This window comes from Kogia breviceps, chromosome 10 (assembly GCF_026419965.1).
Source record: "Kogia breviceps isolate mKogBre1 chromosome 10, mKogBre1 haplotype 1, whole genome shotgun sequence".
In the NCBI taxonomy this organism is placed as follows: Eukaryota; Metazoa; Chordata; class Mammalia; order Artiodactyla; family Physeteridae; genus Kogia; species Kogia breviceps.
The window spans coordinates 56,690,417-56,710,654 of NC_081319.1; the positions used below are offsets into that span (position 1 = coordinate 56,690,417).

General features: G+C 39.0%; 1 protein-coding gene across 2 annotated transcripts in view; it reads right to left on the minus strand.

Moving 5' to 3' along the window:
* Positions 1–5,864: 5,864 nt before the first annotated feature.
* The window catches only part of ZCWPW2 (zinc finger CW-type and PWWP domain containing 2), a 135,956-nt gene continuing 121,582 nt past the window's right edge, over positions 5,865–20,238 (minus strand). For both annotated transcript variants that reach the window (XM_059077405.2, XM_067005855.1), the window contains 4 exons: positions 17,958–18,016; positions 16,798–16,865; positions 10,040–10,164; positions 5,865–6,496 (listed from right to left, as the gene is read on the minus strand). In XM_059077405.2, the coding sequence (XP_058933388.1) occupies positions 6,338–6,496; positions 10,040–10,164; positions 16,798–16,865; positions 17,958–18,016 (411 nt within the window). In that variant the 3' untranslated portion in view covers positions 5,865–6,337. The remainder of the gene's footprint in view (positions 6,497–10,039; positions 10,165–16,797; positions 16,866–17,957; positions 18,017–20,238) is intronic.

The following is a 20,238-nucleotide window of genomic DNA, read 5'->3' on the forward strand; positions in this document are numbered from 1 at the left end:
TGAGCCAGTCTGAGGGGCCAGTCTGGGCCAGATCCAGGCAAAGGTGGGAAGGTCGAGGCAGAAGACCTCAGGCTAGCACTCTGGGTCCACCCAGGAGGCAGGACTATTTTGACAGTAGTTCCAGCCTAAGGAGAAAATGTTGCAGGTACAGCTGGGAAGCTGACACCACAGCTGGTCTGTGAGATTGTTGCTGGGACCAAGAAGCCAAGTGTGTCGGTTAACTAGGGCCACAATAATGCTGTGTAATAAATGACCCCAAAATCGAGTGGCTAAAAGCAACACTCCTTTATCCTATGGCTCTAGAGGTCACCTGGGGCAGCTCTGCTTCACTCCGCAGGTCTACAGGTCTGAGTCCTTGCCATGGTCTCCGTCTCTCCCTCTCCCAGAGGGCTTGTGGGGGCACATTCCTCTCAAGGTGATGGCAGAGGCACAAGAGGAAAAGAAGAAACATGCCAAGCCTTGTAAGGCCTTGACTAAAAATTGGCACTATCACTTCAGCCCTATTTCATGGAGCAAAGCAAAAGGCCAAGCTCAATGTCACAAGGCGGAGAAGGACACTGCCCATGACAGGGCCGTGGTAATTATGCAGAAGACTCAAAGAACTAACTCGGGCCAGTAATCCAATTAATTCTGCCCACCTCCATGGCCACATTATTATATCCCTCCAGTATGAAAAACATCCCCACCTCCATCAAAGGGCACCCAGAAGTCTCACCCAATTGTGGCATCAGGAAAAATTTAGGACTCCATGATTACATATGGTCCAGATGTGAAATGGACCTGGGAGCTAAAAGCACAAACTACTGGCCCACCCCCTCCCACACCCACACAACAAGCAACATTGTAACAGGGACAGGATAATCACAATAGGCACCCCTATTCAAATCAAGGAAACTTGATCTTCAGCAAATCTAAAGTCCCTCTAGGCAAATTAGAAGAGTTCCCCTGCCATGGGAGTAGGGAAGAGTTTCTTTCTTTTTATAAAACATTTAATATATTTTAAAATTATTTTTAAAAAAATTTTATTGGAGTACAGTTGATTTACAATGCTGTATTAGTTTCAGGTATACAACAAAGTGAACATATATACATATATCCACTTTTTTTTAGATTCTTTTCCCATATAGGCCATTATAGGAAGTGTTTCTTGATTGGATCTTGGTTCTGTTCCCATGGGAAATGGAGAAGTGGTTGGGGGAGGGGGTAAGGGTTTGGACCCACAGTCCATGCTCTCTACAGCTCCTGGCTCTGTCCTGAGACACCCTTGCCATCATATTCCTCATTGCTTCTGAAGAGGACACTGAAAATTATACCTTTTATTGGTGGCTACGTTTTCCCAGCCTGTTTCCCACCTGAAGAAAATTGGACACTCAGAAGTTTCTTTTGGTCTCTCAAAAAATGTTTCAGTCTCTTTTAGTTCAGGCTGGTAGGACTTTGGTAATATCACTTTCTCTACAACTTAGGGGGCTTTCTATGGATTTGATTGTTCATTCCATGTGTCAAAATCACAATTTTTTTCAAGACACGTTTCTCTCCAGATTGAATTACTAGCACTTTGGGCACATCCAGTGGCTGTGGACCCATGCCTCTGTCCAGATGAAAGAGCTACAAAAAGTCATTTTGTCATATTTTGCAGTGTTACAGTCACACCCCTGACTGGGTCTTTGCCCTGAAGCCATGTTTTCTTTCAAGTCACCTGAATTTGGTCTTTGTCTTTCCTGCTATATAATTCAACAACCATTCCCTGGACTTAATCTTTGTCCCCAGGCTGTATCTTAATTTAAGAATCTTTTCCTGCCTAGACTGGCTGAAGATAACAGTTTTATTTTCTAAGTAGCAACTTCTGGGCTGCTTGCAAACTGTTCTTTTCTTTTGTTTGGTTTCTGTTTTGAGCGCATCTTTTCCTTGTAGTAACTTACTGTATGTATTTAAAAGCAAACAACTCATTCTTTCAAAAAATTTTTCTGTCTGCCCTTTCCTTTGATTATGTTGCTCACTTCTTTGAGTGATTTTACCATGCAACAAATCAGTGAATGGAAAAATCCTAATATTTAGATTTGTTCACAGAGAATGTCCCACTTGGACCTTAAGACCAAATTTATTTGTACTAACCAACTCTTCTAGAACTCTACTGAGAGGTACCAAGAACTGGTTCAGCCCTAAAGAAATATTAGAATTTTAAAATTGTACTGTCTCCTGTTGGGACCCAATAGAGAGAAAAATGATAGAATAGGACTTGATTATTTCAAAAATTTTCAAAATCTTACCTTCATCCTTTGGAGGGGCCACAGCAAATTCTACTGGTCTGGAAGTACCTGGAACAGAACTCTACCATTTGTCAGCCGCAATATGGTGGAGTCATAGATTACCAGCTATTTGGTAGAGGTAGTAGATGGCAGAATGATCTGGTTCCACCTAAAGCAGCAGTCCCCAACCTTTTTGGCACCAGGGACTGGTCTTGTGGAAGATAATTTTTCAATGGACCCGGGGAGGGGGATGGTTTCAGGATGATTCAGCGCATTACATTTATTGTGCACTTTATTTTTCTTATTATTACATTATAATATATAATGAAATAATTATGCAACTCACCATAATGCTGACAGGAGGCAGAGCTCAGGTGGTAATGCAAGCTATGGGGAGCAGCTGTAAATACAGATAAGCTTTGCTAGATTGCTTGTCGCTCACCTCCTGCTGTGCAGCCCAGTTCCTAAAGGGTACCGGCCCGAGGGTTGGGGACCCCTGACCTAAAGCACTACACAGGTCACCTCAGATACATGAATACAAGGTTCTTCTAGAAAGAGCAAACAACCTTTTTTTTGGTATTATTTTTTTTATACAACAAGTTCTTATTAGTTATCCATTTTATACATATTAGTGTATATATGTCAACCCCAATCTCCCAGTTCATCCCACCACCACCACCCCGCGCCCCCCTCCTGCCACTTCCCCCACTGGTGTCCATACGAGCAAACCACCATTTTTTTCCACAAAGACTCTAGACCTATCTGCAAAGTTTATGACAGCGCCTAGGTCTGTAGTAGATGGGTTAACTATCTGTGGCCCATCGGTCTCCACTGCAGAGCCAGTAAGGCCAAGGCTATAGACATTACAGACTCTTGCAAGACTTTGTCCCACTAGGGCTTCCCTGGTGGCGCAGTGGTTGAGAATCTGCCTGCCGATGCAGGGGACATGGGTTCGTGCTCCCGTCCGGGAAGATTCCACATGCCGCAGAGTGGCTGGGCCCAGGAGCCATGGCCACGGAGCCTGAGTGTCCGGAGCCTGTGCTCCGCAATGAAAAAAACTTTGTCCCACTGGAGGCAAAAAGAGACTAATCCATTCAATGTATACAGTTTGTCTCCAGTAAAGATAGAGCTAAGCCTCTTACCAATGGAAATAAATACCTGAATGAATTTGGCTTCTAGCAGGGGGCAAATGGACCAGGTCTTCCTAGAATATAGGGTAACAGAGCTGGCTTCAGTGCTCAACTCTCCAGGGTCTGCAGGTCTAACTGGGGACTCAGCTTCCAATGGGTGCTGACCCTCCCTAAGTTCATGAAGGCTGTAGACTGGGATGACTTGGCCCAAATCATTCCAAAAAGGATCAGGCAGCCTCCTCAAACTGGACAAAGAGGGGCTCTTACTCAAATCCAAATGCTTGGGCAGGAGGCCCTGACATATTGCCTTACACCTCACATATCAAACCTGGTGTAACTAGTGTACATAGAGTTTAACTTCCCTTGGAAGGCAGATGCAATTTCCTTACACTGTTTTCCTTGGGGAACAACTAGACGCTCTGGCTATAAACATAGGGTACTACTCACCTCTAGGCCTGCCCTAGAAGGCAGCTAATCAGATCCTTGGTCCCAGACCCGCAGGGGCAGGTGTCACCTCTGGCTATGCTGAAAGGAAGATGTTAGTCTATTAGGACCCAGAGGAGCATGGCAGGGGCAGTCAGAAGAGAAAGGCTCTGAGCCAATGACATTCATAGTCATAACTTGCATCTTTGCCATGTGTTCCGATTGTTACACACACTTTATGTAGCTTATTATGTTTCCTTTCACAGTAACCTCCACTCTACAGATGGAAAGCAGCCTAGGCTCGGAGAAGTTCAATAACTTGTCTTGGGTCTTCCAGCTAGTAGATGGCAGCACCGGATCTGAAGGCAGGCATTCTGTTTCCACATGGGATGTTACCTGCTGGGAGGGTCTACAGCCAGGCGTGATTCTCAGCCCTGAGGACATAGATGTTAGTTGACTGCACCTTCATCCTCTTCCTGGGCACATCCCATCTGGAAATTTGAGAGCCTGTATCTTCACATGAATAGAGGTTCCCCAGCCTCTTCTTGGACGGAGACTGCAGTTTCCTCTGCCGAAAAGCCACCTCAAATGTTTGTTCGCAGCATCATTTTGAGCTGCTTAAGCTCACAAAGACTCCAGTGGACATTCCAGACTCTATCACTTAGACCACTGCAGAGTCGAATTCAGTCTGGAAATTTCAGCATCTTACGTACGGACTCTCACTTTGATGAGCACTGGCTGCTCCACCAAGAGGAATTAGCTATAAGTGATCTAACTGACCTACTAGTTGGGGTTTAGATTAAACACCTGAATTGTGGATAAAGTCTTGCAAATACAGTTGAAGTCATTTTTATAGTTGATTCTAAGGAGTAACACACAATGGGATCAATTACTTCTTGAGATATTTCGTAGGCTGTGAATATAAAATCATAATGCTAAGGAAAAGTGAAAGAGTTTTTCTAAAATACTCTGGAGTAAATTCAGCTGGAAGAAAAAGCCTTAGGCTTCACTGTTTTAAACCACTTAGAATTGAAATAGGATGTGTGGAGAGACTGTTCCTGGTCACTCTGGTTTGTACTGTGGTGTTGAAACACAGACTTTGTTAAAGCATGAACAGCCTAGACTCTTAGCTGAACTTACACAGTTTGGCCCAAAGCTGACATGTGTCCTACGTTTCTAATATCCATGAGTTCCTAACTCAGTGAACAGCACTGTGAACACCAGAAACCTGGTCCCATGCCTATATCCAATCTCCAAGTCCTAATCAGCCACTCATGTTAATTGAGCCTGACTCTACCTGCTTCTCTCCATCAAAGCACCACCATAATACAGGCCCCCATGATCTCACAACCAAATTACCAAGTACCCTGCCCGCTGATGCTCTTGACTCCACAGTCCCTCCTGCTCACTCACCCACATTGCACTGCTGTGAGTTTCCTTAAATGTTTGAACCTCCTCCCCAGGTTGCTTAACCTGGGTACACAGCCTCCTCATCTGCTGTGGCTCAACTTCCCCCCATCACACTCCACTCCAGCTACTTCAACCAACACCAGGGCCCAGATTCTCTCTTTTCTTCTCTGCTTAAGCTTTGGTTTTTGTTTTTATGGGCGTGGAATGCCCTTTCCCCTACCCCTGCCCCCAGGGAGAGGGAGGTATAGAGACGGAGCCAGAGCTAGAACTGGAGATGGATGTGCAGACACACAAGTTGATGAGCACAAAACATGAGTGAGAAGGACACCCACCGAAACCATTCACGGAGACCCCTAAGGAATGGGGCTCCAGGGGGGATGTTAAGGAAGTGGTACTTCAGGATGTACCTTTTACTTTTGTATATTGTTTGGATTTTTCTATAGTGAATACGTTTAACTTACCTCTATATATTTTAAATTACATTTTCGCATCCTCACCTCCAGAGATACTGATTCAGTGGGGAAGGGTCCAGGATTCTGATCTTCCAAAGGCCTTCCATAGACTCTGTTAGTCAGTTAGGGAACTGTAGCTGAAAAGATTGTTTCCAATATAATAAGGCAATTGACATTTTCGTTTCTTAAGAAAAGCTCCAACTCTATTACACAACCATTTTTTATTATTTCCTTTTATTTTACAGTAGCTTCTTTCTACTACAAGTTCACATTCTCCAAGTATATTAGATCTGAAATATCTGTAAGAATTATAATAGCATTGGCAGTCATTTTAACAGTTAGCCACATTTGAACAAAGGGCCTAAATAATCATTGTAAAGCATGTATTTGTGAAGTAGGTTTCATAAGCCATTTTAAAATTAAGGCAAACCAAAAAACCCCTACAAATAACAAATATCAGGGTTTCACAGATTCTAAATTTATAACACTAACTTAATTACCATTTGATTGACTCAAAACAATGGATAGTCTCAAAACACAAAGTAGAAAGTTATTAGAAATAACAACTTTGGTATAAGGTATACCTATTTCACTAAACATTTTTAAGTTTTGACTTTGGGAAAATGTAAAGATGTAAATGTTTTTATAATTAACTTTTGAAAATATCTGTAAAGCCCTAAAATGCAGACATCAATGCATCTATTTCTTTAAACTTGTTAGTTATATTTTCAATACATTCTCCAGCTTTTAATCTTAGCCCATCAATTACAAGATAGTCCTCTTCACAGTTCTCAAGCGAGCTGCCCACAGGAGCTTCAGGGCCACATTTCGATAACTGTAAAAATAACCACACAAGTCATCAAATTTACTTGAAGACCAGGCTTAATTATTTGAACAAAACATAAAGCTGTCAGTAACTCCTTAAGAACGTGTTCCATTTGCTGGTGGTCAAATAATGATCCCCACATAGAGTATAACATACAGTAAGTGTGTGAGTGTAAAAATAACACAGTATTTAGTCCTGTCTCTACTCTCCAACATCACACATTTTTAGTTAGTTTTAATTTTATGCTTTGGAAAAATGTGGTCATTAAAATTAAACTTCTGAGAGTTTTCTATATTTGTTTATTTTAAAAATGATTATTATGGGCAATACAAGTTAAAACTGTTTTAGTCACACTTTTCTGTTCTCATTTTCTCATAAGCATCTGCATTCCTTACGAACAGTGAGAGTGTGTGCTAGCTTAGTGGGAAAGAACACAGGTAAAAACAATGCAAATACACACACACACACACACACACACACACACACACACACGAGATTTACAACTTCAAGGTTCATTAAAGGCAGAGGTAACTTCCCACACAATGTAAGAAAAAATACAGGCAGTTTATGGGACTTCCCTGGTGGTGCGGTGGTTAAGAATCCGTCTGCCAATGCAGGGGACACAGGTATGAGCCCTGCTCTGGGAAGATTCCCACATGCCGCGGGGCAACTAAGCCCATGCGCCACAACTACTGAGCCTGCACTCTAGAGCCCATGAGCCACAACTACTGAGCCTGTGTGCCACAACTACTGAAGCCCGCACACCTAGGGCCCGTGCTCTGCAACAAGAGAAGCCACCGCAATGAGAAGCCTGCGCACTGCAACGAAGAGCTCTCTGCAACCAGAGAAAGCCCGCGTGCAGCAACGAAGCCCTGATGCAGCCAAAAATAAATAAATTAATTTTTAAAAATACATGCAGTTTAGACAAGTGCTTTCATGTATCAAAAATGTACCTTTTATTACAATAATTATTAAAATAATTATTATTCAGTAAACTCTGTCTTATCTGTATATGGACTATCTAATTTGTGAATTATTCAGGTGGATTCTTATAATAATCTGAAATTAATTCCTTCCCATTTTTTTCCACATCAGGGCATGTCAGCTAGTGTTAATATTAGCTAAGAACATAATTAATTAGAAAGGTGACTCTACTGAGGAAAATAATCTCATAAAGTATTTCAATGACAAATAGAAATGGATTTTGATTATCCATGTGTGTATGCTTTTTGTTCATGTTGCTACTCTCAATTCATTGGTATAAATGCTTCAGAGTAATCAACCTGAAACCTCATACATGAAATGATGAAAACATCATCAAATTTACAACTTTGAAAATAGCTCAAACACTATCTGCCCAGAGAATAAACATGCTCAGAACTTTAAAAATTATCAGATGGCTCCTTTTGATGTGTTAGCTTGTAAAGGCCACTTTCTCCTATAAACAAAATACATCTTCAGTGTTAAGTGGTATTACCTTTGGAAGCCATATTAATTTTTCCTACTAACAACAACAAAAAAAAGAAATCCCTTAGGTGATCATTTCTTTATTTTTAAGCTGTAAATTGCTCCAGCTTTGACAGTTGGTCTCATTGTTATTCTCCTTATTTAAAAGTGAACAAGGCCCTAAGTACCCTGAACCTGGCATGAATTCCAGACTTGTAAAGCTCAGTGTGGAGAGAAGCTTATGAACCAGTCAGCAGGTGGCACTCACCTGCCTACCAGCAAATTAAAATGGTTAATTTTTATAATTTCTAAATGACTTTGAAAGCATAAAATATTACAAGAATCTAAAACAAAGAGCGAGCTCCTGGCTGGTGATGTATAAAAACTATGCATTTTACCTTAAGAAATAAAAATCAGAAGTAATTTTCTGTTCTATGAAGTTACTAGTTATAATGGCAAAATAGAAGCCAATTCTGTGGCTGTAAAAGCTCCAGGATATTTCTATAAAAATCAACCTGGCTGTATTTTTGAAAAGACAAACTGCTAAGACTGAAAAAAAACCACTGCAAAAATCCATATGGTGCTCAAACAAAACACACATTTGCTAGAAAAGAATAATTTGTATATTAACTACATGTATACAACATATATATCACCAATCTATAGCTCTTGTTCTACAAAGGGTAGGATCTATATAGGGACAACAAGTTTTTTGTTTTTGTTTTTTTTTAAAAAAGGAACTCTAATTGGAAAAATGGCATTCATAACCCATGGAAATTCAAGTACAAGTTGGTATTGCTGACCAAGAAAACAATTATGTTTTTCAGCTCAGCAAGTGTTTTTATCATTAATTTTATTTGCCTTGACATTTTGATCTCAACTGTAAATTCTGTATATTTTCTTGATTTCGAACTCAGTCAAGGAGGTATTTAAGAATCATCTTTATTCTTGTTGAAGTTCTGAATGAAATCAGCCAAAGTGGGTAAACAATCTTGTCCACTTACAAATCCACCTTTTCTGCATCTCAGAACAGACAGACTTGGGGATGGGTAGTTCCGCAAAGTGAGAATATGGGAAAAGAGACAAAGTGACGAATTCTTAGCTCTTACTCTCTCCAGTGGCTGCCACTGACAATTCTCATCTGTAGTAACAGCCAACCTTAGGTATCAATTACTCTGCAAAGCACTTTTCCTGGTTTGCCTTGTTTCACCCTTGGCTAGGCAACCTTGCCAAGTCCCCCAAGTCCTCATTGGCAGGACCAGGATGGGCACATAGGCACTGTATCCTGAGCCCGTCTCCTATCCACTGCGCTCCTGACTCCAGGCCACTGTATACTCAAACGAGGGAACGAGAGAAGGAATGAAACCTTAAGGTTCCAGGGCTCCCCACTGCTGTTTTTCTTCCTAACTACATAGAGAACAGCTGTACCACCTTGTGGAAGCGTCTGCCCCATGACTTATTTTTCTCACACCTGCCACACTGCTGCTCTGTGTTAATGAGCTGGGCTTGTACCTCATTTTATTTGCACAGACATGGAGCTGATGTGCTGAGCAGTGTGTCAACCAACTCAAAATTTCTGTTTTCATATATAAATACTGAATACAGCAAGCACACATGGCCTTTCTCAGCCCAATATAGCTGGCCAAAAGAAAAAGACAATTTAGTTAAGAATGGTAAAATAGATTCCAGTGAAAAACCCCACTTCCAGGATGTTACTAATGAGATTTGTCCCCATGGAGGTCAACCCTGTGCATGAACCAGGCAGAGCAGGTTTCCTGAGCTGCTCTTGTCCTGGCCCTTCTCCTGACTGTAAAGATCGGCACCCCCTCGATGACAGTGAGCCCCTCCATCTCTCTTCATTCCAGTCTTAAATACCTAAAATAAAAGAGCTCCTTGGCTCAAACATACTTTTTTCAAAGACTGATAGATGCATCTTGATTTCTCAACAGGCTACTAGTTTATTATTCACCTCATGATAATCAAGGGCTCAAGTTTCAGAAGTGAAAGGCATTTCCCATATAGTGAAAATGAAGATCCAGAAACAATTTCTGCGGTTTAAGGATTCTGGAGTTGCTGTTTAGGCCTGACGGTCACTATGGACCCTACCTTTTCTCCTGTATCTGTCTCCTCTCCGGGCTCCCCTTCGGACTCATCAGGGGCGGCTGTGGGCTCCCGCGCTTGCTCTAGCATTTGCTCCAGCTCTTTTAGTAAAAGTTCTGTCTCAGAGACAACTAAAGAAACAACGTTAATATAGTCAAAAATGTTATATCTTAATTAATTCAATCTAATTCATACTATTAACCACCCCCAAAGAGGACATTTTCTAAAGTTATGAGATTAAAAAATACTTTGTATAATTTTCAGATATGGCCTCTGCTTGATGCAAAATTACTATGGATTTCCAGGTGAATCTTTTATATTGAATAATTATTCCTTGAAAAAATGTACTATAAAGTATCCCTGAAACATCAAAAGCTCACTAGAAGTTTGCATTTTTAAAATAAGGAGCCAAGGGCACCAAATTAAATTGTTATTTATAGACCAGGGGTCAGCAACTTTTTTTCTGTGAAGGACCAGAGAGTAAATATTTCAGGCTTTGTGGGCCAGATGGTCTCTGTCACAACTATTCAATACTGCTGTTGGATGCAAACCATACACATATACTTAAACCAAATGAGAGTGGCTGTGTCCTTTATTTACAAGGACAGGCAGCAAATGGTGGACCGTGAGCCACAACTTGTCAATCCCTGCAATAAACTATTAAAGCTACTATTTAAAAGGGGAAGCCATGTAATTAAGTGGCAAGGCTAAATCCAGACTAGTCTATTCCTAATCAAAATATCAATGCATCTTAACTGCCTAATCTGATTAAAAAAAACCCTACACACTTATAAAAATTGTGGTTTTTTGGTGCTACTGTGACAGAAATATGTAAGTATGTAAAAAATTTGGTAATTGATTGAACCTGCTGAGATAAAATAATATCCCCATCAAAGAAAGAAACACCTATTATAACTCTACAGACTCAATCACTGATTAACAATATCAACTGAATTCCCGATTTAAATAAAACAAACATTTTCATTTGATACCGAGTCTTGCTGAAGTAAAGATAAGGGGAAGGAGACCCGGGTGGCCTGCTCCTGCACAACAGACTGATGGGGGCCCCTGAGAAGTCTTCCAAGGGCAGCATGATTGAAAGAGAAAGGCCACGAACACACACCCCATCACCTTCCACTCTGGTTATGTAAATCTGACACACCACCTGTATTATGGACTGCTCATTGGCAAGTAACCAAAAATCACACGAGGTAGAGCAGCTGAAAGTTCATGGAACCCAAGCAGGACACACCCTTCAGCACTAAAATATTATCAATGAATATATCAAGGTGTTCCCAGCAATAACATTAATTTGAATTTAATTGTGCATGATACACACATCCATTTGTGTGTGTGTGCTTACACACACAGGTATCCTTGTAAACTAAGCATGTTATAAGGTAAAAACAGAGATTATTAACGTGAGACGTTCCCGCTCACAAGAATTCATATTTTATTACCATCTTCTTTTAGTTAATCAACAAATGTTTATTGTGTGCCTACTAAGGGTCAGGGGCCTCAGAGAAGAGCCACAGACCAACGAGCCTTCCTGGTCATCATCTCCACCTAGCCAGTCTTAGGTTTTCTTTGTGGAAAACTCTCAAAAACAGTTTGAAAGAAGCTTTCTGATAAGTCATTCCACACCTCAGAACCAGTTCCTATGTTTAAAGACAAACAAACAAAAACCGTAACTGACATGTTAGTTGTAAGCACACAAATCTGTGTTCTGTGGTAACTGCTAAAGCCTAAGAACACAGAGTATAAGCTATAACATTCTAGAACAATGATATTCAAAATCTGGGGGCACAAGGATCACCTGGAGACTTTATTAAAAAATATGAATGCAACATCATGTCTACTGAATCAGAATTTTCTGTAGGAAAGTACATTTTCATTGAAGCAGTTTTGTTAATGAGATTAACCTCTCTTTATGACAGATTTCTTACTTAGTAACCTGTCACCTAATAACAAATGCATGGCTATCTTCACACCAATCCCCAGTCCCACTCACAGACGTAGGGTTTTCCTACTTTACATTCTGAGTCTATGGAAATTGATACTGACATTCAGTGCACCGCTGAGAAGATGGATTTTGAGCTCTGCTGTAAAGGAAAAATGGCACACAAACTTCTTTGTATTTCTAAGGCTAGACTAAAATACAATCAATTTATGATAATGAATGTCATTGCCAAGTGCCATTGCAGGCTCTCTGTTTTCAAGTGACCTGGAAAAGTATGTACACTGCCTTTCGATCAAAGGGAAGACAAAGTAATGGATGACTTCATGAATCAACCAGGGTTCATAACACCAACTTGACTGATGTTAAATTCTGCTTCCAGAGCAACAGGAGGCTTGCTTTTCTAAATAGGTATTCCTATACTATAAACGCAGAGAGTGCAAAAATAATTCTCAGAAATTGCAGTTATTGTAATCTACAAACTAGGTTATCAAAATTGGTCAATGATCTCCTCCAAAGATAGAGAATGCACGTCTGTGCTAACTGCATGACCAATCAACTTCTATCAATCCTCATTATCCTGTAGTTTACCTGACTTGCTTCAATTTGTTGAGTGATAGCTGCTCTATCACGCAGAGAAAGTGGAAAAAAAAAAGGAAAGAAAAGGAAAGAAAAACGTATCTCTCATACTGAAGTCCATATCTGGCTTTTAAAAATGACTTTTTATACAATAAATCAGTGTTTTTTTCCATTCCTGATAAGAAATAACTTACTGTTTGTCTCAATAAATCAGTCACTATTTTTTAAATAAATTTATTTATATTTTATTTATTTATTTTTTGCTGTGTTCGGTCTTCGTTGCCACACGTGGGCTTTCTCTAGTTGCGGAGAGCGGGGGCTACTCTTTGTTGCGGTGTGCATGCTTCTTTTTTTTAACATCTTTATTGGAGTATAATTGCTTTACAATGCTGTGTTAGTTTCTGCTTTATAACAAAGTGAATCAACTATACATATACATATATCCCCATATCTCCTCCCTCTGTGTCTCTTTCCCATCCTCCCTATCCCACAGTGTGCATGCTTCTCATTGTGGTGGCTTCTCTTGTTGTGGAGCATGGGCTCTAGGGCCATGGGCTTCAGTAATTGTGGCACGTGGGCTCAGCAGTTGTGGCTCACGGGCTCTAGAGCACAGGTTCAGTAGTTGTGGTGCACAGGGTTAGCTGCTCCGCAGCATGTGGGATCTTCCCAGACCAGGGATCGAACCAGTGTCCCCTGCGTTGGCAGGCGGATTCTTAGCCACTGTGCCACCAGGGAAGTCCAATCAGTCACTATTTAAAAAGCCTTCAAATGTATATTTACGAAGTTTTCTTTACTCTCTATCTCTCTATTAAATGTCTAAAGAAGCTATTTCCTCCCTTATATAAAGAGGCCACTGGTTGGGTTATTTCAAACCTGGCACTGAAAAATAGCATCTTAAATAAACTTTCAGGGCCATTTCAATGTTGACATTTTGAAGCCATTCTTACAGAAAAGGAGGGTGAAGAGGATGAAAAAGCACTTGGTTTTGTTTTGTTTTCAAGTAACCACAAACCCTCCTCTGTGTGTTCATGATTTAAATGTAGAGATGAGTGAGATACAGGCTGAAGTGGAATGAAGAAGAGGACACCTTTCTGGGACACAAACAGAAACAGGAGGCACAAAGGCCGAGAGGTTAAAGGTGACTCCAAAGCAAGAGCAGGAGGGCAAAGTTTGCCTTGAATAGCGAGACAGCACCCTTCTCCCTGTTAGCCTTTTACACCCCAGACCCAGGCCTCAAGCTTTCATCTCCTACCCGGGCTCAGCCACCATCCAGACCTTTCCGATATTAGCCATTCTCTGCCATGCTCACCTATCTCAGGCAGCTAATGAACACATCCTTTGCTAACTTATTAACTAATGTTAGTAGATTATTAGTTAATCCAGGGTACTGTGTCAATCTTTTATCTATCAAAAGTTTAATACACTGTCTACTCCCCAAAAAGAAATGAGGTATTTACCAACAGAAAACACTGATACAATAAAACAAATGACAAAAACTCAAAGACTGAAAATAAAATAAGTCAAAATCAATTCATTAAGGGAGATATGAAAGGCATTACATTTAAAAAATGCTTAGATCAACTACCAGTGCTGTAAAGAAAAACCATAAATTTAGCTTTAAGCTTCTGGTACTCAAAGCAACCAAGGAAATTGTTGCAAACTTTGATTAATTTTAAGAAGCTATGTGACCTTAGAAAAGTCATGTAACCTATTAAGTACCTCAGTTTCTCCAATGACAGAATGGGAGTTAAAATAATATCTACCTTATCTATCTCATATAGATCTTGTGAGGGTTAAATAAATTAATATATATGAAATGTTTAGAAAGGTGAGGACACATACTGTTACAGGTGTTACCATTATTATTATTATTTCATCCTCATCAATGGATTTTTTTTTTGGTCCCTAAACACTGAAAAAAAAATGTAATACAGGGCTTCCCTGGTGGTGCAGTGGTTGAGAGTCTGCCTGCTCGTGCAGGGGATACGGGTTTGTGCCCCCGTCCAGGAGGATCCCACATGCCGCGGAATGGCTGGGCCCGTGAGCCATGGCCGCTGAGCCTGCGCATCCGGAGCCTGTGCTCCACAACAGGAGAGGCCACAAAGTGAGAGGCCCACGTACCACACACACAAAAAAAAACCATAAATAATAATAATAATACAAGATATTCCTGGTAGCAATTCTCCAAAAAAATACAGACATGCTCCACAAATAGCTATTTCTTAGATTAAATCTCTTTTTATAACCACTTTTAAAAATTGAAGTATAGTTAATTTACAATGTTGTATTAGTTTCAGGTGTACAGCAAAGTGATTTACATATATATATACACATAGTGTATATATATTCTTTTTCAGATTCTTTTCCATTATAGGTTATTACAAGGTATTAAATATAGTTTCCTATGCTATATAGTAGGTCCTTGTTGTTTACCTATTTTACATATATAGTAGTGTGTATATGTAAATCTCAAACTCCTAATTTATCTCTCCCTCCCGGCATTAGATTAAATCTTTATACAGCCATGAATATATTTAATTTATTTAATGATTAATTAAATTTATTTAATGATTCCTCAATTTTTTCTATTATTTTCCAGAAATAGTCCTCTCTTTGCTGGATAAGAGGGCTTCTACTGCATTTCTTTATTACAGATGAAGAAACTGATACTCAGAAAGGTAAAGTAGATGCACTTGATTGACTCTCCCTGGGATCTCTAACTAAGGGAAAGAGAAAAAAAAGCAACTGTAGGGCATAAAACCCATAATGGAATATCACAACTGGGGCAGCAGACTAACAGGAGACACATTAGCACCTGGGAGTGTAAGGAAAGATGGTCCAAAAGTGGGGTGGAGACTCAATCTGATGGTATAATTTTCCTCTGTTGCTTGATCTAGGACTGATCCTACCTTAAGCTAAGAAGAAATGAGAGATCTCAGAGGCCTGCATCAAGGGATCCACAGAAATATGGGTAGTGGGTAAAAAATTTGAGGAGGATACAAACTACTGAAAAAGAACTACTCTTTCAGGAAGTAGTCAGCTCTTACAAAGAACACAGAAGACTAGATGTTTCTGTTCTTTAGTTCAAATGGGATTGAGGAGTGGAACACTGATCAGGTAAACTATTTTAACAATTAACTACTGAGACTTTCAGAGCCATACAGAACATGAGACTACTGACAGGGCTTCCCTTTAGTGGAAGACTACTGAGGTGTGTTCACTCATTTACATGGAAGAGTCATTTCCAGTCAGTGGATTCCTGGCAGCCATGAATTTCTTCTGTAGGATCCTGTGCTAGTTGGAGAGGAGAAGGATCCAGCTGTAGTATCAGGGTCACCTGGTGGTAACTCAGCCTAGGGATAAAATGACTTTTGCCTTTCTACAGGAATATCTGAACTGATCATGTGAGGCAAAGGAACAAAATAACAACAACAACAAAAAGCACGGAAAGCAGTAGCAGAATAAGTTTAAGAAGAGATAAAAACAACAGAATTTGTAGTGGTTTAGGAGAGGAACCAAAGAAATTTCTTTTTAAAAAACAACTACCTTGTCCTTCCTCTGCCTGCTTTCCTTTCTTTTACTGAGACTGAAAACAAATGGCGTATTTAGCCAATGGAAATGAGAGCCTCATAGGATCTGGGGGTGGCTTCAAGGAGAGGGAGTGTGGCACAATGACTTCTCTGGGTTTAACTGGCTTTGAAACCTCTTTGTACGGCTGCCAAAGATCCACCTAGCAAATCACCATGTGCCTGCTTTTCAAGACCAACGAAAATGTAGGAAAAGTAAAGTGCTTTTGAAAGTGAAGACCTCCCTGCAGGCGACATTCTCCCTACTGTGGTCTAACTCCAATGGCAATTAATTCAGCTGGAAGCCCTTGGCTGCTGCTTTTCTTCCTTCTCCCCCTTTGGCACCCCTAGGACCCCAGTAAATGTGGAATAGGGAAGTCTGGATTGAAGCATACATATTGATTCTGGTATTTCCTCCCACAACTGCTGATGCTTTATTTTAAAAAAGTAAATATATGACAAAGCCAGAGAAAATTTAATTTGAGGGAATAGAAACCTGAAGACAACTGAAAAGCCCTAGTATGTAAATCAATACCAAAAACCCACTAATGTTTCTCATATATGTATACATGTACATTTTTTTTTCTTCAAAGGACTACAATTATATTTGGTGGAATTAAATACAGGTAAAAGAACTAAAAGCAGGACAGGCCTTCACATACCCATGTTTTCCTTTGATAAGGCATCATCTGAACAAACATTTTCAAAAGATGATTTTAAAATAGCTTTCCTAGAAAAAGAATTTAACAGATTTATTTTCAAAAGATCAAGCATGTATATTTAAATGACCATTCATGCATATTCACTGGTAACTGTTAATTATGAGTATATATTTCCTTCCTTGGGGTACTTTTTCTTTGTTGTTGTACACAGTAAGTAAGGCAGTGAAAAACCGAAGGGTAATAATACTGAGCTGAGCTCTCACTAGGTGAAAACCACTAATAATCTACCCAGCACCTTACACAGCCTTTTTCGTGTAATCCTCCCTCCAAAAACCTACTAAGTAATTGTTACTCTCATTCTGAGCATAAAGAAAATGATGCTCAGAGGAACTAAGAAATTTGACAACATAGGAAAATGGTTGAACGTGACAGTACTAAATTCTGTCAGACTGCAAAATCCATGCTTTTCTCACTACACCATGTTGCTGATTTAGAGTCAGAAAACATTTGTTCAAACACATTTTCTCTAACCAGAAGATCTTGAGAAAGTCACTTAACTTCTCTAAGGCACAAATTCTTAATCTTTTTGGTGGAGATAATTATGATATACCCCTATCTATTTGATGGGGTTACTGTGAAGTGTCAAGATTAGGAAGTGAAAGTCCTTTATAAAAATTTAATTATTCATTTTCTAAAAAAGGACAAAGAAGAAGAGAAGGACTATCATATTAGGCCAGTCTTTGTCTTTGAGTAGGACTCCTTTTCACATAACACTGATTACTATCCTTTAAAAAAATAAATAACCTGTATGGCTGGTTCAGTGATAGACACTAAAACTTGTCCTGAGTGACTTATTATAAAGGCTTATTTCTGGTTTGCATTACCTATTTTTAAACTACAAACCTGCTTCTTATCTGGTTGCCCACATGATATTAATCTTTGAAACTTATAGTTCAACATATTTGTACCAACATAAAACTTTCTCTATACTTCTAAGACTACTTCTTACCATTTTATTAATTCTTTTAGAAAATTTAAAACATATTTCCCTAGAGAAACAAAATTAAGAACCAGAGGGAAATGTCATATAAAAATTAAACCCAACATATATAATATATATATTTCAATTTTATAATAGTTTTTAATTTTAAAAAGCATACCTTTTCCTTTTTCTAATTTTGGGATTTTTCTTTTTAGTATTATTTTTGGAAACTTGCATCTGTAAAATAACAACAACAAAAAGATCAGTTAGTTCATATGGGATACGATGAGTTCAGCATAATAATAGATCCTATATGGTCTGAGTAAGTTAGCCCAGAAGAAAAATTCTGGTCCCCAGCCCTAAACAACATATGTAATTCTAAGTCAGCCACTTCATCATCACTGCAATTCCATTGACCTGCTCAACTTCTAGGAATGGTCGACTCATCCAGTAGGAATGCCTACCCCCTATATCCACTCTCCCTTTGTCACCTTCCACAAATACACAAAAATACTAAGTAAAACTACTTTAAAATTTTAATTCATATATGATCTTTAAAGAAAGAAAAAGAAATATTCAGATGCCAGAAACACATGAAATGCAACGCTATACAGATGGGAACTGACATGGTGAAGACCCACAGAGAATTTATACCAGAAAAGGGCCAAAAGGGCTAGGGGCTGGGTTTTTAATGTCTAAGCAAGGACAAGATGAAGGATGTGGAGGAACTGGAACCCTCGTTCATTACTGGTGGGAAAGTGAAATTGTGGAGCCATTTTGGAATACTGCTTGACAGTTCCTCAATATGTTAAATGTAGAGTTACCCCATGATGCAGCAATTCCACTTCTAGGTATATGTCCAAGAGAAATGAAAACATACGTCCATGTAAAAAATTATGTTTGGTCATAATTATGAAACTATGAATGTGCATAACAGCATTATTCATAATAGCCAAAAAAGTAGAAACAACCCAAATATCCATTAATGGATAGATAATATGTGATATATCCATGTAATGAAATATTACTCAGCCTTTAAAAATAGTGAAGCACTGACACATACTACAATGTGGATGAATCTTGAAATCATTATGGTAAGTGAAAAGTTGAAAAAAAGTCAGACAGACACAAAACACCATGTTGTATGATTTCATTTATCTGAAATGTCCAGAAAAGGCAAATCCATAGAGACTAAAGTAGATTAGTGATTGCCAGGGACTGAGTGGATGTAGAAATGGGCAGCAATTCCTAATGAATATCAGGTTCCCTTTTGGTGGTATGAAAAAGTGTTCTGAAATTAGATAGTGGTATTGGTTGACAACTGTGAATATACTAAGAAACACTGGATTTTACCATTTAAAGGACTGAATAAGTTATATCTCAATGAAGGTAAAAAATTTTTTTAAATGCAGTGACATGGAAAAATTGAAAGTAAGGAGATAGATACAATATATCAATGATTATTAACAAAGGGAATACTGCTACAGTATTACTGGTAGAAAAAAGCATATATTAAGGCAAAAAGCATAATCAGAGATAAAAAGGTTATTACTTAATGCTAAAAGAAACAATCTACCCCTCAAATATAATAGTCCTGAACCTGTATATACCAAAATCTTAGCCTTAAAATGTACACAGAGAAACAGAATTACAAGTAGAAACTGATGAATTTACAGTTAAAAGGGGATATTTTAATTTACTTCTCATAAAAAAATTATATCCTAATAATCACTCAGGGGAAGTTTGTATGAAACACTCAGGGAATTCATATTATTATGATGCTAAAGAGTAAGTGATCTTCTTTTTGTGATCTTCAACCTCAAGGTAATATTCAAATAGTTTTTCCAGGACTGTTATATATCTATATGGTAAAATATATATATAGAAATATTGTTGTCTAAATCATTGAACTACATCTCTAAAGACAATGTAATGCTATTATTTCTATCTTGTTATTAAGGATCAGCTTATATTACATGCATATCTGAGTATGAATTGAAAGGCTGGTCACAAGTGGAAATGAAATTCAGGTAACAAAGTGCAAACTGCTTTATAGGTACTAATAGAAAGAAATACTGCTAGATGACTACCATAAATTACGGTGAGTTGTGCTGGTCATAATAAATTCCTTTTCTCCTTTGTTAAGTACTCCATAGCAGCCGAAATGGACTAGTCAGTATTTGCCAAACGCCCTGTGCTTTCCTGTTCCAGCCTTTGACAACGTATGATGGATGGAGAAGGGCACTGCATCTGAAAGGAGAGGGTCTGGATCTGGACGCTGACTCTGGCACCTACAAACGGGATCACCTTTGGTAAGTCACTGACTACTCTAACATCCAGCAAGAGCCTGGCGTAAAGCAGACACATAATAAATATTTTCTGACTAAATGACCATTCTGCATTTCAGGGTCTTCTTTTGTTAAATAATGCTAAAAAAATAACTACCTCAAGGCATTTGA